The sequence below is a fragment of the Xiphophorus couchianus genome, chromosome 23 (genome assembly GCF_001444195.1).
Source record: "Xiphophorus couchianus chromosome 23, X_couchianus-1.0, whole genome shotgun sequence".
In the NCBI taxonomy this organism is placed as follows: Eukaryota; Metazoa; Chordata; class Actinopteri; order Cyprinodontiformes; family Poeciliidae; genus Xiphophorus; species Xiphophorus couchianus.
In genome coordinates, this window is record NC_040250.1 from 18,808,808 (window position 1) to 18,830,916 (window position 22,109).

At 36.7% G+C, this 22,109-nt stretch overlaps 1 protein-coding gene and 1 long non-coding RNA gene across 3 annotated transcripts; one reads left to right on the top strand and one right to left on the bottom strand.

Moving 5' to 3' along the window:
- Window positions 1–1,420, top strand: LOC114139221 (uncharacterized). The gene is made up of 4 exons (XR_003594399.1): window positions 1–227; window positions 306–350; window positions 606–722; window positions 922–1,420. It is a non-coding gene; the product is annotated as an uncharacterized LOC114139221 (long non-coding RNA).
- On the bottom strand, window positions 1,307–20,403 carry kif3a (kinesin family member 3A). 2 transcript variants are annotated; one of them, XM_028009004.1, is made up of 18 exons: window positions 20,232–20,403; window positions 18,649–18,922; window positions 18,284–18,428; window positions 16,753–16,837; window positions 16,486–16,591; window positions 14,236–14,375; window positions 13,897–14,094; window positions 13,427–13,601; window positions 13,243–13,341; window positions 12,537–12,623; window positions 8,580–8,736; window positions 8,315–8,495; window positions 6,608–6,718; window positions 5,458–5,583; window positions 4,426–4,479; window positions 4,281–4,349; window positions 4,048–4,178; window positions 1,307–2,918 (listed from the first exon to the last, which is right to left on the bottom strand). In XM_028009004.1, the coding sequence occupies exons 1-18, from the start codon at window positions 20,235–20,237 to the stop codon at window positions 2,870–2,872; spliced, it is 2,193 nt and encodes a 730-aa protein (XP_027864805.1). In that variant the 5' UTR covers window positions 20,238–20,403; the 3' UTR covers window positions 1,307–2,869. The 2 variants fall into 2 exon arrangements, with proteins under 2 accessions (XP_027864805.1, XP_027864804.1); XM_028009003.1 differs by lacking the exon at window positions 12,537–12,623 and having other exon boundaries at window positions 20,232–20,402.
- Between the last annotated feature and the right edge of the window lie 1,706 nt (window positions 20,404–22,109).

Here is a 22,109-nt window from a genome sequence, read left to right on the forward strand (position 1 = left end):
AGTTTGCAGGAGAATCGAGTTCTTCTGCTGAACCTGACAGAGCTGACTCAATAGCTTCTTTAGAGGCAGACATGAACACCTCTGCGTTTCAGTGCTCTGTATTTATTAGTGTGATGATGGTCGTGGTGGTGTATTCAGCGTCAGTGCACAACTGTCCATTAAACAAAAAACAGTGTGTGCTTTATCTGCGCCACATTAAGAATGCAACTGAAGATCTGTTAAAAGAGGTAAGAATACTACAAATCATTTATTAAGAGCTTTTTTCCAGGTCTGATTGACAATAAGCAATCATGTTTTTATTTTAGAACCTACACGGAAGGGTGCCAAGGGTTTATAAAGATACATGTGCGGTATGTGGAAAATGTTAATTTTTTTAAATGGCTGTATTTGTGTCACAGTGATCTTTGACATCTTTAAACTTTTATCCATTTAGTCATGATGGAACATATAGATTAATGGTACCTAGTACCTTATTTTTACGTTTCCCAAAAAATTCTACAATCCTTTTCTTTTGATCTCAATGAGTTAAGATGTAAAGACCATGAATGATTCTCCAAGTCTGAACTCTGTTGGCTACTTTTAATTGTGATTTTTATACTTTATAGGACAAATTCTTCTGTTTGGCGGAGAAGGCTCTTTCTAACATTACTGAGGCAATGAATCACCCTCAACACGGCAAGTTTGAAAAGCTACGGAGGGCCCTGCATCAATACAACAACATGGTACAGAATAATTTGCATGCGATCTAAACAAATTCGACTTTCTAGTGTATTTAATGGATTTAATATATCTGCTGAACGAAATATTAAGGGCCTTTTCCTAAAATATTGTGCACATTAATTCTGGTTTGAGATAAATTGAATGTGTGTTTTTTTGTTGCTTTTTTTGGGAGCTAAAGTTGTCAAATTGATTTTGTTTCAGACAAACGACACCCACTGCACACTGGAATGCAAGAGTAGATATCAACTACATGAATTTCTTAAGAATGTGAGCAAGTGCACAGACCGTGTCCTACATCCTCCCAAGTATATAAGATGAAGGGACCCCATGAAGTATTATGCTCCTTGTCTAAGTTATTTATAATAATGTAATATTTATTTTTTTATATTTATTTTGCGTTTCTATTGTAGATGAAATGCCTTTAAAAAAATAAATTGAAATGTGACAATGAAGGTGTTATGCAAGCTTTTTTTTAAATCTTCAGATCAACCCACAGTAGGATCTTTAAATTAACAGGTATAATTTCGTAGGGAAGCTGGATGCAATGCATTGCTTCGTGACATCACTACACAACGAGAACCTGAGATCAGACATGAATAATTTATTAAATAAAATCCAGATGTTTGTTGGTGTAAACATTTGACATACACTATAACAACAACAAAAAAAGCTAGCTTACATCCACTAAAAACCAAAACATTAAAAAAAAGGTCATACAAGTGCATAAGGGATACAGATACATACATTTATGGTGCATCACAACAAGTGTTGAAAATAAAGTTGACTGAAGTGGAGGAAATGGTGCAGACGTAAGAGCTAAACGGCATGCATGCCCTTAATGCTTCTGACCTATTAAAGAAAACAGATTAGGAAGTTTTATGCGCTTCAGTTGAATTTAAAGCCTTTTCTTGCTTCTGCAATAGAATAATTTGACTAACTAGAATCCGATTAGAATGTATTCAGTTTTTCATTGAACAGAAATATGTTAATTTATGAGAAGCAAAACAGTCAAAGTTTGATTTCTGAGATAAATGTGTTAACAGGACACTTGTGAAGGTGTTGCTGTTTGTAGGACAGCATTGTAATTTCATTTTAAACAATCTGACTCAAGTGCCTTGCAAAAGTCCCAACTCCCCTTGTACCAGTTCTCATTTTGTCCCGATATAACAAAAACTTTCAATTATTTATAGACAATCCAAAACTGCTGAATATTAAAAATGGAAAGGAAATGATACAGTTTCTAAAAAGTGTGGCGTGCATTTGTTTTCAGCCCATTTTATTCTGATATCCCTAGATAAAATGCAACATAACTTCAGAAGTCACCACAGTATAAAACAAAGCCCATCTATACGTGACTTAATCTCAGTATAAAGGTGCTTTCTGAAGGAAGAATGTTAACAATTCAGTCTCATGTAGCTCTGCAGGAGCTGCAAAGCTCCACAGCTCAGTTGGAAGACCCTGTTGTCAGATCAACTACTATTTGCACACTTCACAGATCTGGTCTTTGAATGCCACTGCTGAAATAAAGCCCTGCTGCAGTTTGTTGCAAACCAATTAGAGGATCCAGCTAACAAAAAGATATGGAGAGAGCTATATGGCCTCCCTGGAAATTGCTAATTTATGTGAAAAACTAATACTGCACATCATCTTAAACACACCATTCACAATGTTGCACAAGGTGAGTGGTGTCTGTCCATACAAAGCCAGTAGAGACGTAACCCTGAAAGCTCTGAATACAAATGCACACCACACTTTCAGGTTTGTATTTGTGAGGAATGTTAGAAGCAATGCGTCATTTCCATTACGCTTCCCAGTTATGCACTTGTCTCTGTTGGTGTATCACATAAAATCCAAACAACATTCATTGAAGTTTGTGGTTCCAATGTGGCAAAATGTGGAAAAAGCAGAAGAGGCCTGAATAGTTGCAAGGCACTGCTTCAAGCAGATTGTCTTTCGTTGTGTCCTATTTTCAAGTGGTTGTTCTCCTAATAAAGGTGCCGCCTGATCACATTTAAAACCTTACCGTCTTATGCAGTGTGCGATCAAAATCTATTACTGTTCGACCATAAGCAGGACTAAATACTTCTTTTACGTTACATCAAAGCTGAAGTCAAGGTAAAGCTGTAGTGAAATGTTGACCACCACATCATCACTGCAGAAGGGAATCGATCACTGTGTCTGGTTTTGCGGATCTTTTCCTGTGGGGAGATAGGTGCATGATTATTGTTATCGAACATCATTGGGTAGCTTTAAGTTTCCTGATTTCTGAGAACAGCGCCGTATCAGCTATTTCGATCAGGCTTTTGCGCAATTTTAAAAACACACACAAAAAAATGTAATGATGTATAGGCCTCCGAAACAGTTGCACAAAAAATTCTTATGCAGCTTTGTTAAATAGCAAAGAAAGAAAAAGTTGAAATTTACATTAGTAAAATGCAAGTAAAAATGACATGCGAGGCATCAGCAACAATAATAATATTTAGCAGCGTTTTGTTTGAAACAGAACATAAAAATGCAAAACTCAAAACGTAAAATGGTGAAAAAACAAAACCAAAAAAAAAAAACACAGGAAGAGTTGCAACAGAGTTTGAAATGAGGTGGGTAAAATTCTGGTAACACCACTGAGGACTGATGCAACATATGCATATTATTATCTATTATCAGATATGATGGGTTGCATCACTTTAAAAAAACAACCAGTAAATCAGTTGGGCAGTTAATCACTTAATCAAGCAAGCAAGCATATAAACATCACCTCAAGCAAAGGTTTCACCCCTGTAATTAGTTTAATTTTATTACAACATAGTTTTTACTATGCAGACATGGGAGAATTTATTGAACAGTTGTTTTTTTTTTTTTTTAATGAACGTGCTTGGGTTTATAAAGGCTTGGGATTAAACTGGTTCGGTCTCCGCATGAGGTGAAAAGGTCAAACCGAATGGATTCAGCTGTTTAAGATGCTCTAAAAAGAATTTTGCACAAGATGCTCAAGTGCAAAAAAAAAGTGAAGCAGAAACTGCAATCATGTCAGGAAATGTCTTTCTGATTTGATGAGAAACGGCAGGAAAAAAAAGCTTCATATTCTAAGTCAGTGTTAAAACAGAAGGTTGATTCTTGTGGAGAGAAAAGTTTTGAACATACACGCTGGGTTATCCTTTTCTAATTTTTGTACTGTGTAAGTTATTATTTGTGTATTTTTGTCAATATCCTAAAGATTAAACATTTATTTTAAAACAACGAGCCTAGAGACATACAAATTGCAAAGGTTGCCGAAGAGTAGAGTCTAGTGGTGCATGAAACATAAGATCTGCTTTGGAGCAAATTTACCTTCGGCCGGTCTTCGGTCTGCCACTTTTACTGCCTTTAGAGGCTTTGGGCCTCTCTAGTTTCATCAGTGATTGCCGCATGCTCTCCTCTGTATATGCTAGGTACACGTGGGACAGATCCACCTCAAATGGCTAGAAGTGGTGAAGACAAACATGAAAAGGGTAAATATTGCCCCTCAATGACAACTAAACATCCAGATGATTAGTCATTGGTGACAAACTTCTGAAACTCACATCTTTTTCTTTTTTGTCTGGAACTGGGGTTTGTTTTCTCATATTATTGCCAGTGTAAGCCACACATTTCTGAAAAAAGAAATCACAAACAAAGGTTAAGTCAAAATTTTAATTTTAACGGCACAACTTTGCAATCTCAACTCACCAGCTGCCATTCTCCAATATCTTCATTCCAGTGGACATAATTTTCTATCATCGCCTACAAAAAAAAGAGAACATTTTTAGGAAGTAGAAACTAGGTCAGATTTTCACTCAAACTAAAATACCAGTCTGCCTAGCATAGTGTAGCAAACAATACATCATTTTAGTTTCTGATTTTTTAAAAATTATTATTTATTTATTTTTTTTTACATTTTCTTGAACTAACAAACTTCAAGGTTGCTCTGATTCAAGCCCACTGTGCATGAGAAGTGTCCTCTAGCTGCAGGTCGCAGCGTATTCATGTGTGTGTGCCGGCATACGTCAGTCAGGCTTGACTTCAGTCAGGGGCTGGGATTAAAACATCCCTCTCTAATCGAATTTAAAGGTGTAAAACATGCTAATATAAAAACTGTTAAAACTATAACACAAGTTTTTAAATAACATTTGTAAATATCCTTTCTTTTTGTCTGGCTCAGGATGAGATTATATATATTTCACACTTTAAATGGCAGATTATGGATTACATATTAATTTGTGGTATGCAAACTATGCAAAATTTGTGGCTGCACAGTGGCGCAGTTGGTAGCACTGTTGCCTTGCAGCAAGAAGGTCCTGGGTTCGATTCCCGGCCGGGGTCTTTCTGCATGGAGTTTGCATGTTCTCCCTGTGCATGCGTGGGTTCTCTCCGGGTACTCCGGCTTCCTCCCACAGTCCAAAAACATGACTGTTAGGTTAATTGGTCTATCTAAATTCTCCCTAGGTGTGTGTTTGTGTGTGAATGGTTGTTTGTCCTGTATGTCTTTGTGTTGCCCTGCGACAGACTGGCGACCTGTCCAGGGTGTACCCCGCCTCCCGCCTGGAACGTAGCTGGAGATGGGCACCAGCAACCCTCCCGACCCCATTAGGGACAAGGGTGCACAGAAAATGGATGGATGGATGGATGGTATGCAAACATTTTTAAGTTGAAGAACAGGAATATGTAACATTTTTGCAGTATGTATAAAACAATAACCTTATAAAAAACAACAACATAGACCTGATACTCCTGGGGAATAAAGTTATCTATGATGAGCATCTGGAGCCTCAGTTCTCGACTCAGCTGGCGGATGTTTTCCAGGAGGCCCTCAATCTCTCTGTTGTGCTCTTGTTGCAGATCTGCCATCTGATAAATACATCAGGAAAAAAAAAATATTACTGTGAGAAAATGTTCCGTTATCGCTGACAGTAAAATGAACTCGTGGTGAGACCTTGCGAAATGAATTACTGGATTTTATATTATTTATGGTTATATGCAAGTCAAGTCTTTGAAAGAAACACTCGTTCCTATCATATTTCAAGATAGCATATTTCAAATAATAAGGGTCACAATAAATAGAAATAATTAATAACTAACCAAAGATATTTCTTGAATTAACTTTAAGATCTCATAAAATATTGACACATCAATTCACAATGATGTGCTTCAAAAACAGAAGAGCTAATAGTGAATAATGAATGAATAATAAAGCAAAAAGAACAGCAAACAAGGCAGCAGCTTATTAATGCCATATCTAAGTTTCATGGGTTTCTATCAGTACATTTCCATCCTGGTTAAAATTCCCTCTTAATGAGTCTATACCAGCTCAGAGAAACTAAGTTGCAAAGTGACCAAATCAGAGGCCTGTCAATAATTTGGATCAGAATCTGTCATTTTTTAAAAAACTTAAACCATTTCAAAGATCCTAAAGAACAGTCAGCCAATGGAACAGAACTCTGTGTGCCACGGGATGAATGGTATCTTTATGAACAAAGTTCAAGTGGCAGCAGGCCTGAGATGATAGCATCTCGGTCATCATCTCTATGGAGGTATCCTGCTACTTCAGAGGCAGGGGAGATCAGTAACCAAGGTATATGTGAATAATGTCAAATGTATCAACCTCCAGATCACAGGAGGCATGAAAAGGGGAAAAACATCTGCCCTCAGCAAGCTCATTTCAAGTCACTTCAAAGATGTTTCTGCACAACGAATTTGACATTCTTGTAATCCCAAGTGGAAAAAAAAGCAACTAAAAAAAGGATCTAGTGTAAATTAACTAAGGATAGGAGCTAAAGTCTAACATTGGAAGGAAGTGTGAATAATTAATTGAAATTATTCCAACGCAGACAATTCAATTCACTCCCCGATGATTTTTATTTATTGGACTTACTTCTGATTTGGCAGCCATTAGCATGGTCCACACTTTCTTCAGCTTTTTGGTCTTTCCTTGAGCTTCCTCCTGCAGACTTGTGTACTTCTCTTCTATATCTAAACGTTCTTGCTGTTTATGGAGGGAGAAAGGTCATTTGTCATACATATAGTACAATATAGAACACATTGTAACATAGAGTGAGTATGAAAAGTATTCAGACCCCTTTAAATGTTTCACTCTGCAGCCATTTGATAAAATCAAAAAAGTTCATATTATTTATCATTAATGTACACTCAGCACTCCATCTTGACAAGATAAAAATGTGAATATAGAAATTTTTGCAAATTTATTAATGAAGTAAAACCGAAATAGCGCATGGTCATAAGTATAGAGGCCCTTTTCTCAGTATTGAGTAGAATTACCCTTTCGAGCGAGTACAGCCATGAATCTTCTTGGAGATGATGCAACAAGTTTTTCACTTCTGGATTTGGTGATCCTCTGCCATTCTTCCTGGCAGATCCTCGAAGTTCAATCTCCGTCTCATCAACCCAGAGAATCTTACTTCTAATAGTCTGGGAGACTTTCATGTGTTTTTTTGCCAAACTATGCAGGCTTTCTTATGTCTTGCACTGAGGAGAGGCTTCCATCGAGCCACTCTGCCATAAAGCCCCGACTGGTGGAGAGCGGCAGTGATAGTTGACTTTGAGGACCTTTCTACTGCATCTCTGGAGCTCATTCACAGTGATCTTTGGGTTCTTCTCCTCCTCTCTCTCACCACAATTGCTCAGTTTAGCTGGACGGCCAAGTCTAGGAAGAGTTCTGGTCGTCCCATACTTCCTCCATTTAAGGTTCTTTTGAGACCTTTTGAAATTCTTTTGTAACCTTGGCCTGATCTGTGCCTTGCCACGTTTCTGTCTCTGAGCTTCTTGGCCAGTTTCTTCATCCTCATGATTCTCATTTGTGCCGACATACACTATGTGGTCTTATATGGACAGATGTGTGCCTTTCCTAATCAAGTCCAATCTGTTTAATTAAACACAGCTGGACTCCAATGAAGGAGTAGAACCATCTCAAGGAAGATCAGAAGAAATGGACAACATGCGAATTAAATATGAGTATCACAGCAAAGGGTCCGAATATTTATCACCAAGTGATATTTTAGTTTTTCTTTATTAATAAATTTGCAAAAATTTCTACATTTCTGGGTTTTTTTCTGCCAAGATGGGACGCTGGGTGTACATTAATGAGAAATAATATGAACTTTTTGATTTCAGCAAACGCCTACAATGCAAAAAAGAGTGAAAAATCTAAAAGGATCTGAATACTTTCCGTACCCACAGTACAGCTGATGACATAATGCCAACACGGAATGCAAGTCCAATAAGGATGTGAGAATCTGAGTCTGAGAGGTAACTTTATTTACACCACAATGAGTCAGCTTTTCAGTTTGCAGTAAGCACTGTGGTCTCATATCCGGTACAGCTTCCACTTGGTGACCGACAGCAGATTTTAGGTAAAAGCTGCAAGAATTTTGTTCGGCTACTTGTCGCTCATAACATACAAAATCAGATTGTTCTTATCGCTCCATCAGGCTAGAAGCTGTATACCACCAATTATTCATAAATGCCATAATTGTATCAGATAGAGAAAAACTGAGTCACAATGAAAATTATCTATCAATCAAAGTGGTTTGGTACCAGGGACCTGATTTGCAGCAGATCATACCTCTTTCTCTTCCAGCTCCTTGCGTAGCTGTTCTGCTCGCTTGCGACGCTCCTCAAGCTCATTATTCGATTCATCCAGGAGCCTCTCCTGCTCCTCAGCCTTAGCGAGAAGATCCACTCCACCTACAATCACCTTCTTCTCTAAAGCCGACAATTTCTCTAGCAGGAGGTGATGCTCCTGTCTAAAATATATTAAAAATGGTTCACTCGAGATGTCCAATTTTGACCTTAATAACCATGTATGATTTTTAAGTTTTATGACTCACTGGGCTTTAAGAAGATCCTTCTCCCTTTTCTCCAGCTCTGCTCTTGCCTTGTTCCTCTCCTCCTCCTCCATGTCCAGCTTGGCCTCCAGGGCCTTTCTTTCCTCCTCAATCTTTGCCTGCATCTCCACCATCTTGTCTGGAGAAACCTTCTTCCTTCCTAAAATGAGAACAGAGAATATGATCAAAGTCTGTCAGATACTTCTTAGAAAGTATGAGTAGTAATTCATAGTGTGCACAGTTAATTACACCACTGTCGAGGAATGATGGTGGTGTAATGGATGCTAAAGGATCGATTTGTTGTTATTTTAAGGGAATGATAAATGATAATGCACAATAATAAATTCTTAATATGTATCCAACAAAATCTAGACAGTGTCTTTAAAATGTTGCACATTATGTCATTTTACAACCACAAACTTTCATAGATTCGGACATTGGGATTTTATGTTATAAAACAAAGGGAAGAATTGTGAAGCAGAAGGAAAATCATGCTTGATTTTCAAAATATTTTACAAAGGAATAAATCTGAGGTGTGCATTTTGCTGCTCACCTTTCATTACAGTTACAACTAAAAGTCTTTTGCATGTATAACTGAATATACACAATGAATGTATATCCATTCTTTTGTCCCAATATTCACACATGCTGACCTTTAGCATCTGCACAACTAAAAGACATACATTAACTGTGGGAATCAAGGAAAGAGAAAGTGTACACAATAGGTTCAAAATGTTATTGGGAGGCAGAATTTGCATGCATCGCACTTAAAATATAACCTCCTGCTGAATATTGCATCCATGGAGTCCTGCACAACTGCAACATTGCTCACACTAATACTTTAATGACAATTGTGAATCAACATATTGTGTAGCTCTAAACAATTCCTTCAACCTCAGAGTGCTGCACTACTTCATGTTGGTCTACCACATAAAATCTCAATAAACTACATCAAAGTTTAAGTTAATAATGTGGGAAAATTTGTAATGTCTTTTTTCCCCAAAGAACTGTATCAAATGAGAGATTCAACACCGTGATTGTCATGAAGATGAAAATGAAAACCGTCCTTGAAAGCCAGACGTAAAAATGTTACCAGTAATCGTCTCTTGTTCAGTAATTCCATCGGAGTGAGCTGCAGTATTAGCTGAATCTCCTTTAATTGTAATGTAATTGTTTGCTACATGACTTAGAACCATCTGGGGTTTAATTTTTAACACCAACCTCTTTGGCCTTGAATAAAAAGGTACAAAGCAAGTCAAACAGGCATCATTTGCAACAGGAGGACAGAGAGAGAGAGAGAAAAAAATGCATTACAAAGTGATTTAGAAAGTTGTGTACGGGGAGGGCACCAAATAAGAGGTCAAACAGTGAAACGAATACTAACGAAAACTTTCAGCAAGACCAATCATATGCCAGTCAAGAGAGATGAATTTAACTATATATAACAAAACAAGACATGGGCAAACTGCATCTTTGAGGTTAGGGGCAAACATTTCACATAATAAGGCAAGTTAGAGATGAAAGCCAACAATCTGGTTAGACAATGCTCATGCTGAAGCTCTTTATGATGTCAAAGGAGCAACCAGTTAGGTAAAATGTGAAGTATTCATTCTTAGAAAGATTTACTGCTACTGAGCAGACAAGTCAGACAGAAATCTGCAAAGTGGGTCACACCAGGAACCTGGGAGACACTTTTAATATCCGTGTAATAAAAATGAAAGAAAGGTAAGGAGCTGTGCTGTGATAATACAGGAGTGATAAAGACAGGAAGAAAAGACAAAGCCCTTTTTACACATGTTCTTAACTCTGGAAAGGATTTTGAAAATGTTCTCTGATAGACTGCCTACAAAGGACAGAAATTATTTTTATGTTCAATACTCAAAGATATTAAGTCTTAGCTGCCCAATTCTTTAATATGAGTTTTATAAACTTCTGCATTTTTAGTAACAGCAGAAATGGTCTGGCATTTATCTGGATTTGTACCGGGCCTAAGGCCGCCAATAATCATTAGTTTAGATTATTCTAGGATTAGGATAAATCCTAAAAGTTTTCCACAAAAATAATTTTAATGAACGTTTTAAATCATTAAATTAGACTTTTACATAGTCACATAGTTTTATTGTGCAGTCACAATAAAAAGTCCTTTAAAGATGGAATCCCTTACTTTTTATTATTTAAGAAATAAAGTATTTGTTCAGATACTTTATTTGATATTGTGAATATTCAGGATACTAAACACAATAAGGTTCAACTAAAACTTACAACTGACCTCTATTAATGAACTAATATTGTAATATTTATTAATTCCTGTGATTTTATCTTCTTAGTCTAGGTAAATAAATGTGATTAAAACAAGTTGTTTTACAACTAATTTGGCTGCAGAACGTCTGCACATAATCACAGGCGCAAAGTTATCAACGCATCTGACATCATAGACTGCACTAACTAGATGAAGAAAACCCTGTTGAGCTTCTTTGTCTTTACTGTTGGCACATCAGTGCCCTCTGCATGTCATCTCTGCAGCAGCTAATACTGTGCTGCTTGGGTTAAAATTGTATGCAGGAAAACCCCGAAGGGTGTCCGAGCCCCCCATTTCCTGGTGCCCATAATGTATGGACACCAAACTACTAAACCCACAACACTTTGCAAATGGCCCAAATAACCAGACAGTTGAGGTACTTGGCAAACATAAAATATAATCAGCTCATTTGTGTGCATAGTCTGTGGATTAAAAGAGACAAAAGTCAATTAAAACACAACTGTATTGAAAATATTTTATAGAAATCTAAGTCAAAGATCTCTTGGAAACATTAAAACCTGACAATCTGACGACAGTCTGATAATTAAACATTCATTTCTTATTGTAATTTAGTTATATTTTTAGATTTGATTATTTTTTGTCATTGATTTTTCTTTTTTTTAGTATTATGTTGAAGAACGGTATACTGATAAATTTTTTGCGTTTGTATTTGATATAATATCCTACATTTCAACACTTACTTTATTGAAACATATTATTGAAGAGCAGCTGCTGCATTGTTTTTCTAACCTCAAAAAACAATTATTTAATTGTGACAGTATTCGTTAACCATTATTATGATTATTACTTCCATAAGTAAGGAATACATGGAACAATGTGGAACAAGAACGCTGCTCTTTCAATAAAATACTTGGAATCAATCAAAATAAATTATTTTTAGGTCAGATTAAAATTTTCTGTCTGCATCAGAACCTAATCACATCGATTTGGTTGAAGTGTCCTTGGCAAATTCCCAGTGACTAAATATGACTAAGATCAACCGTCAGTCACTCAATTTAAAAGGTCTTTGAAGAAAACTCTGTGACACTCCAACATTTTGTACCACTGCTCACAGTTTTATATATTATCTCACATCTATGGCAAGAGAAAAAATACTTTCTCTGACTCAGCTTGTAGACTTGACATCAAGGCAACAGGAAACCCCCTAAGGAAAACCACCTCCTATACAAACCATTTCAGCTATTTACAGAGTGTTACTAAAAATCTTACAGAAAGATCTTGAAAAGCACGCATTAATAACGTAGGAGTATAGGTCACATATATGACAACTTTGACTGGATCTAAGGGATTGTTATCTACCGATTTAAAGGATTGAAGATACTAAACTTCCCCAAAAGATCTTTATGCAGCTGCCATGCTACAAAACTCAGCTTTCTAGACATTTTTACTCCAAGAATATATTAATATATTTATATTTTGTTCTCTTCTACTTGAGAATACAGCCATATAAGTCAAGAAACGTAATAGGCACCAAGAAAAAGAAATAAAGTAAAACATTCAAATGAATGCATAGTCACAGCAGCAAAAATATCACATTGGATTTAATATATTAAAAAGCTTAAAATTCCTGTGCTCATGTGTGAAAAGGGCTATAATATGTGGGCAGGCTGGTTGGTGAGCAGAGGGTTACTCCAACTCACTATCCCGCAGGTCGGCGTCAGTGGGCGGTGTCACTGAGGAAGTGTTGGTAAATTCTGAACTATTACTTCTGCTGATATCACAACTGTCTGAAAAAGAAGCAGAAGGAGTCCCAAAGCCCAAAGACAGAAACATGAAAGAAAGATAAACCATAAACAGTTGTAGGAAAATGTGATTATAAGTTTAAGAACAAAAAATAAGGCAAAAATCATTTGCAAGTGAAAAAGCTGGAGGTACAGACATGCAAACTGCTAACTCAGCAGACCAGATAAGCTCAGAGAAACAACTTAAAACTAAAATCACAAAGAAATCTAAAAAAAACAAACAAATAAACTAACTAAATGGAATTCTATTGTGATGACAAAATAATCCTTGTTCATTTTTCACACCACTCACAGTAGGTGCATCTTGAGACTACCGGGGGAACTCCTAAATGAGCAAACTACGAGGTTAATTGCAGCTTTAGTCATGCTATGCATCAAACCTCAAAACAACTTTGACTTGATTCAGATCTTAGAAACTGAATACTTGCTTAGCATTAAAACACTGTCGACGGATCAAACAAGTTACATGCAAATCATGTAGATGGTTATCTATTCTTGTGCTAAAACCGCACACTAAACTGCAAGAACAGATTTTGTTTTAGTCACACAAAAATGTGGGTCTAACTTTTTCCACAATCTGTGCTCATTAATGATCAACTCTTACCCCTCCTCCTCCGTCGGCCTTCTCCTGCTTCTCCTGCCTCATCGTCCCCTTCATCCATCTCCTCTGATCCACTGCCGTCTGAGCCAGAAATCTCTTCACCTAGTGTTGCACAAACAACATTTTAGTCTCTGAAGAAAACACGCACATTATATGTTATATTTTTTATTATTATTTAGCTCCTTACCCTCTTCCAGTTTCTTTTTGAGCTCCTCGATCTCTTTCTGAAACTGCCGTAGAAGGGCGTCCTTGGGATCTTCGTTGATTCTGGCTTTGTTTTTGATGTTTTTAGCCCTGTTAGCATAGCGCAAGGTACTGATGGTCTCGTCATAATTGTAGTCTGCAGGACCTATATTTGCACACTGGTAGGGAAAGGTATGGTGTGTAAAATTTTAAGGCAGACACAGGTATAACGACTTTCCTCAGACAACTATTGAAAACAATACATCTAAAATTAGAAGATCACATCAGACCAATAAAAAAATACAATACAGAAATGTGCCTTGAATATCTGTAAAACAACAACTTGCCTAAAGGGTTTTTTTTGTTGTTTTTTTTTTTCAAATAGGAATACCGTAACACAGCCTTACAATTAATCCATGTGAGATATGACATTTAAAAAGGGCTCCTAATATTGTGTTCAAACTGAAGCTGTACCATCATGGTCTTGGAGTTTCCCCCCAGCGAATCCTGAAGCAAACGGGTCAGTTTGGAGTTTCTGTAGGGGACGTGAGTGCTCTTGCCGTCCACCAGGGCGGAGATAACGTTACCCAGGGTGGAGAGGGACAGATTGATCTTCGTTGCTTCCTTCAAACGCTGACCTGTGGCTCCAGTTTTGCCCTGTCTTTCTGAACCCTGTGTTTGTTGAGAACAAGCGGTAGTTGGTGAAGATTATGCAGAACATGTGCAGTGAGGCATATGTAGAAGTACCGTATATAAGCCTCACTGCTTATATACTTAATAAACGTTTTAAATCATTTATTACTTCATACTTACTGCCAGATCTACGAGATGAAGCTTTCCCATGCGCACATGCTGGTTACCATCCACACCCTTCTCACTGCACTCGATGGTGATGGTGAAGATGGCATGAGAGCGGGAGCTGTGCTCATTCATGTTTGTAGCACCGACGGATCCTGCACCAAAAAAAAAGAAAAAAAAGATCAATTTAAACTTGACATTTAAAATTTAAAGTACTGCTCCTCCAATATCTCAACCTTTTTGTTTTGTGCAATTCATTAGTACCACTGGTAGCAAAGCAGAACCTCAGCATGATGCATCCACCACTATTATTGACAATGGCACAGTGTTCATAAATTTGAAAGCCTCACCTGACTTCACCAAAACATATATGTGATGACTGGTGATGTCTATTATATTCCAAGATCATGAATTCATAATTTCAATACAAAAACATATAAAGTGTGTTGGATTAAAACTGACTGCAAAGTGCTTAATAAACTACAGAGCATTGGAAGCATCACTCTACCATAAAAAAGAGACGGGTGAGAAAAATAGAGATTTATCATGAGTAGTATTGTTGCAACATCCAACAAAAATATCACATTTTATCGTTATTTTTTTCCATTTCCTGAGCAGATGTGACATATGGTTAAAAAATAGTCATCATTATGTTGCAACTGATCGTGGTGTGGAAAATGTCTTGAGAATATCCCAAAACTATCATTATAAACTGAGGTTCCTGTACAAAGTATGGCATTGATACACTATTTTCTAATTGACACAGAAAGTCTGCATTAGCATATGTGTAATTTAAAAAAATAACTGCAATACTTCCTGGATGAGCCAAATTCACATATTTTATGACAGAGGCAGTAAGTTCTCTGCAAAATGACAACAACAAAGTAATGTGTGCAAAACAGGATTTTTTTGTTACAGCGGGGGAAAATTACAAAGAATTCCACGTATTATGCACATTAACTTAACAAACAGAAGCCTGTGTCTGCAGTGCATTTCACATAATGCCGCCTTACCATTTTTCACTACAAGCAACAGACTTTCATTTTGATGACAGTCAGAAGAATAAACATACAATCCCTCCTGCACCACGACTGCTGTGTGCAAGAAGAGAAAATCATGGAGGCTATTTTCAATGAGCTTTGAAATAATTGAAGTCATAGTAACGGTTTAAAGAAAATTATGTGCCGGAGCATAGCATGAAATTCTGAACCTCATGCTCGTTTAGTATGGGTCACTCCTGTCCCCCACATGTTATAAAATTCCTAAGTTTTGCCTGAAGCAATTCAATAACTGGATGTGTCAACACAGCAAATAAAAAAATAATATTTTTAACATGATATCATACTACTATAGGTTAAACTATCACTAATACTAATTAAAAATGTTGATGGCTTCACTGTTAGTGAATTACTTTTAGTCTGTAATAATGTTTTACATATGTTTAACATATTTAAACAAAATTAAAATAATATTGATAATCTTGATGGATTTGCACAATAATCATTGTATTGGCCAGAAGAATGCCAGAATACTTCAGGCAAAAAAGTCAAGCTATTAATAAGTAAGTGAAACAGGCAAACAAACCCAAAAACCAAATAGACACTGCTAAAAGTTAACAGACTTAGCATTCGCTGCAGGGAGAGTTAGTCTGAACAAAAGTCTCTACATTCATTCGTGTCTTTGCAAAAACATGTGAAATGTTAGCCACAACAGTGTGAACAAGAAGAAAAAAAAATTCCAAATTCGACATATCATTGGTCAAATTCTGGAGCTAACGTATGAGGGTAACAGTTTGGATGTTATGGTTAAAACGTGAATACTGCTAGGTGCTAGAACACATTAATCACACCTTGAAACTGGTCTTGGCATGGATGAAGCTGCCTAACTTTACATTTTTGGAATAGCCTTACCGGAACCAGGCTTTAACTGTATAGAAAATACAAGAACTAGGCTTGAAAGCAGGGTCGGTTTCAGCAAACAAACCAATTCAATGGAACTCTATCAATTTTATCAGGAAAAATGTTCCAATATTCAGCCAGATATAATCATTGAGACTTTATGCAGTTGCATTATCCCACCCGAGAAAAATAATTCAAATAATCCATTCAAAACCCAAATGTATTATGACATCAATGCCCAGGCTGGGTGCATATGAACCTCAGACCACAGCAGAATTTCTCATAGAAAAAGAGTTGACAGTTATATGCGTTTTGTGTTTGATCTGTTACTGTCATGATTTTTTATCAATTCAGTGGTTGTGCTTACGGTTTTTGTGACCGAGTGTCATAATTCTGTCCATATCGTCAGCATTATTTACAACATAACCAGAGAGATCTTTGATGTACACGCCAACATCGGGTCTTTCTTTGACCTACAAAAAAAAAAAAAAGAAAAGATCCTTATCATTGAAAGCTGCAACAATTGCAAATCCAAATTTAGAGTTCAGCAAAGACAAATGACAACTGTGCCTTTTAAGACAAGTCATTGTGCAATACATTTCTAATCAGTCGCTAAATTTATATACCCTGTTACCTCAAGCCTTTGCAACTGGTCCTTGCCCAGCAAATCCCGCACTTCCTCGTTGTAAATCTCCAGGTATGAAACACGAACTAAAAACCTGTCAAAGACAAACAGAGAAAAAAAATTACATTTTAAAAAGGCTGATGCTGGAATATACACATTTGAAACCTTTCAAAAAGCCCTGTGTATATGAATGCTTTCACTTTGTTCCCACAATCTCGATGAGGGGGAAAAAAAGCTAGCCCATAACAAGAATATATAAAGGAAGTCGATCACCCAATTAACTTCTATGAGGACAAGTCATTGTATATTTCTTTAGTGGGATTTAATAAGTATGTGGGAAAAATCTTTACTTTTCCTGAGCTCATCCAGACAATGACATGTTTAACTATAATTAGTAAGTAGGATAAATTATGTTCAGAGCTTAGCAACAGGAGAGCTTTATGGTTATGCTCTGCTTGCACAACACGACTGTTCAGAAACAAAACCACGTCACATACTTTACAACTTTAAGTGCAGTTACGAGAAATAGATTCAATTCCACGGTATTAGTTAGAAAAACTTGCCAGCCACTTAATTGTGTCATATTTCTAAAATGACTGTCAAAGCTGTTAATCTACCAGTGAAAAATTCTGTGTTTATCAGACGCAATCTAAAAAAAGGGTAGACCACAATAAGGATATGAAATGTTCACCTAGGTAAAAAAAAAAAAGAAATCCTAGCTCAGTTCAATCATGTAGTTTGTGTGAACCAGTGTTCACAAGAAATGGCACCAATGCCTATCCTAGTTTCTGCAAGCAACATTTCCTGTTTCCTGTTCATGCTTATATTATGCTCTAAGGTTTGTTTCCCAAGAGTATCTGGCAGAAGCATTAATATGCTTTCAACATCCTTACTTTAGCATCATGTTAAGTAAAACGTCACTGTATTTTGCATGTGATAGACCATCACAAAACAGTGTATAAAAAAGTGGAAATACTTTTTTTATACACTGCACTACTACTTCTTAGTAGTGCAGCAAGTAGTGCAGCAAGTTAGGTTTATTATTTTTTATTTATTTATTTTTACAAACAAATATAAGAGTGTATTGTATATTTTGTAGACTGCAGTCATCACTCTCAGATTTACCTCATTGGTAAATAGTCAATGAGGTAAGTAGTCTCTCAATTTACATTCTGTGGGACAACAAAAACTGAAGTTAACAGATGCTCTCTGGTCAATGTGACTGAGCCTGGGCTAATTTGGAATGAGGAAAGTGTAATAAAGTTGGTCTTCATGTGAAAACCTTTCACTACTAAAACGTTTTTGAAGGTCATCCGTCCATCGTCTATACCTGCTTATTATTGCAGGGGTGCTGCTGCCTATCTCCAGCAGTCACCGGGCAGAAGGTGTGGAACAAGCTTGAAAACCCATGTTTCTTTTTTTTGAAGTTTGATAATTATGCAGAACTTTATCAGATAAAATATGAGCATGTTTGTGATTGTAATGTTATAGAATGCATAAAGGGATATAATAAAATGTTGTCTGCAGTCTGATTTCATACCTTGTGTCGCCCTCTGCCTTGGCAATGTGTCCAAAAACATGAGCAAAAGAATTTGGAATAATCCCTCGAAGTTCTGGTACCGCCCTTACCCCCTCCATGGTGAAGGTTTTTCCTGTGCCAGTTTGCCCATATGCAAAAATTGTGCCTGGATTGGGGATCAAATAATATAATTCCATCATTCCTAATAATATGGATTGTGAAAATTGAAAATGACAAAATATCAAGTACAAGTTACTTTAGAAGAACTGTTATGTGCTTGTTATAAGCCACACTACAGTAATCCCTGCAACGATTGAAAGTTAACTATTTCAATGCTTTAACAGAGCTTGTTAAACAAATCGTTTCTATAAGGACAACAACTGTACCGTTATATCCCTCTAAAACGGAGTCGATGATTGGGCGGGCTGTGAGGTTGTAGACATCTAGCTGCTTGCTGTCAGGCCCAAACACAGTGTCAAAGGTGAATGTCTTAGGAGGTTCGTGGGGGATCTCCAGTTTGTTCACCGTTATGGTGCCACGGATCTCGTCCACAATGACGGCCTGCTTGTGGGCCATCATCTTCTCCTTCTGGTTGAGGGGACGACATCTTACCACAACTTTGACATTATCACTGACTTCCTGTTTCTCAGCCTTACTGCTCTGAAATGGATAAAAATAAGAAACACATGGACTTATGGGCATAGCTGACAAATAGCATGGGATACATATATGCATACACAGGAACATTTTGGCATTCATAATGAAGATATGCAGAAAAAGTATTGTGGAAAAACAGTGGTGAGAAAAAGTGTTTGCCCATCTTGATTTCCTTTTTTTTTTCATGTTTGCCACACTTAAATGCTTCAGAACATCAAGCTAATTAAAATATTAGTCAATCCTCTCTCATGGACAAACAAAAGGGAACAGTGGAAGATTTTCAGATCCTTGATACAAAACATAAAGCTAAATTAACACAATATAGCAATATCAGTCCATATACTTAAATCCTACATAAAACCCAATGGTTTAGCTAAGTGAAAGAGAGTCAAGAGACTCAAGAGAGTCAAGGGATTCTGGACAGTCTAGACCAGGCCAGGGGTCTCCATCATCGGTCTTAGTTGCTTTCCTGCAACTTTCAGATGGCTCTGCTACCAAATACGTGAATCAAATGGAAAGGATAAACCTCAACAAATTACGCAGAGGCCTGGTAATTAATCATTCATTTGATTAATGTGTGCTAGAACAGACTCCAAGGAGAAATGATGAAAAATCCCTCTCTCTGTATGCTCCAGTCCTGTGAAGTGCTGCTCCATTGGCAAATGATTGTTGCATTGACAATAACTGTGCACTGATTTTGTTACAATTATTCTTAGCATGTGATTTTAGTCCGCAAATAAATTGTACATTTAATTTAAAGGCTGGATTACTAAAATTTCCACTGCGATATTCTGCTAAAATATATTTTTACAGCTTTTTACGCGTTTTTATCAGTGTTGCAATTGCATCTGTATGTACAGACGGAATTTACCGTCTCACAAACACCCCATAAGAGAACACGCAATCTAAAGCAGACACAATAAATGCATAAATCAATCAGAGCTGAGAGGTTTTAATTATCCCTTTATGAGTCAAAATGTTACAAGATGTTGCTAGGTAACGACGTTAAGGTCTTTGCTTTGACCGCAGCTGGTTTCCTAATCATAACCGCAATGTTCACTTACATGGAAGAAGCGAACGTAAAGTAAAAGCTATTATGACAAAAAATAAACCCAATAGTACATAAAACATTAAAAAGAAACAGACAGAGTTGTCAGAGGCCTTTGCCATATCTCTGTATCCTGCAACAGCTACGATAACTGATATGCTAATGCTAAGCGGGGTTAGCATCACATCAACGGAGGAAGGGAGGAACCCTACTTACGAACAAAACAAAACAAAAAAAAACATACAAAAAGGCGTGGCGACTTACCGGCATAGTGAGGAGGTGGAATGTGCTATATATGGAGGCTTCTAGACGCTTGGAGTGTTCTGTTCATTTGATTTTGGGGTTACTGCTCGCTGAATTTGTGCACCAGCGATGTTGTCATTCTCATCAGCAGCTCATGGCCGTTGGCTTGTCAGCTCCAGTCTGAGTCGGTGTGCGCATGCGTATCCACTGGTTTCGACTGGACAGTTTGCATACAGTAATATACTGTATATTAGCACTATTTTGCAGAAGTTAATTTGGTAACTCTGCAATTTATTAAACCATAGAACTGTTATTTTAATAACATAAACGAGGACTCTGAGCAATTAGTCAGCAAAATATCTGACTAATAGATATTTTACTATACTTTTTTTTTTAATCGTAGAAGCCAATGTAAAAAAATTATTGGCTCATTACACTGTATCCCTTAGATGACACGGTACTGGACACAGTACTGTATCCATAGCCTATATGTAAAATGCTATAAATTAATTTCTCATTATCTACCTCTCAAAAACTAAGACTAGACTTTTTTTATTTGGACTATTTGGACAGACAAAAAAAAAATCCTTTTGTTTAATATTTCAGAAAAACCCTACCTTTAATATGAATATTGATAGGTACTATTGATAACTCCATGCTAAGAACAAACAAAATAACAAGAGACGCAATTATTAGTGCTGCTGCTGTAATCTGCTTAAAGAATCGATCTTTGTTCTGACTAATGGAGCTGAAGTTAGTCTTCTCCAAAGTTGCTGCACATGGACTGTGGTGATTCGGCTCCTTGATTGTTGCTGAGCTTTGACTTCAAACATTGCAATTTTATGGTACTTAAAATAATAACTTCTGCCTTTCCTGAATTAAGCAGTGGGAAATTTAGAACAACTTTGTCATGGATGGATGCACTGTTTAAGAATCTATGGTAGGCTGATGTCATGTGCTTACAGTAATAAAAAGTTGTCATCAACAAATACGTTATTAAATATAATAGTACTTTAAAGTTTTCTCAAGATTTATAATCACAAAATGACAAATTAGTCCTTTCCTACCAGCTTAGATCGGAACTTGTTGAGCATGGTCCAACATCTATTTATTATTCACTATATTATGATTAATTGATTAAAAACTAAGATGTTTTTGATGCATCAATGTGTGTGCTGTGATTGAAATCCTGACTAAACAGCAAGGGACTGTCTTTTCTTTCTGAAAAAGGAGTAAACAGATTCACTTTTAAATTAGATTTGCAAAAATGCTTGGTTGGATTACAGAGGCTTCTGATTTCCTTAAAATATATTAATTATCTTTGAAATATGCAATATTTCAGAGGCAAATCAAATGAATAGGTAAAAAAAAAAAACGAAAAAGAACTTGTGGGCACCATGTCTAGTCAGCAAGTTGCAGTTTTTAAGCCATGATTAGTTTCTATGAAACTGAGATGAAATGCATAGTTCAATGGCTCAATTGATCTATGTGAACAAATTATTACCGAGGTCACAAAAGTCTTACTCTTAGAATTTTGTCTATGAAATAATCAGCAGGATTTATTGGTGAAGAGTCCAGGCAACAGCCTGCCAGAAACAGTCAAAAAGGTCTGGGGATTGTTACAGTTTTTCTCAATAATGTTACCCTTTGTAAATCTTGTATATAGGTATGATAACTCACTTTAAAAATGTTCTAGTTTAGGAATTTAGTTTTCTTGACCAGTGTTTGGTTCTTCTACACTTTTTTTCTTCTGACTATCATAGCTGTCTGTGCAATGTAACATTTTCCTTTCATTTTAGTCTCAATTGAGGCAAATTCAGTCATAGCTTCCCAGCCGTAATACTGCAATGAAAAACACTTACAGGTTCATTAAAGTGGCCTGAAGAAAGGTTGGGCTAT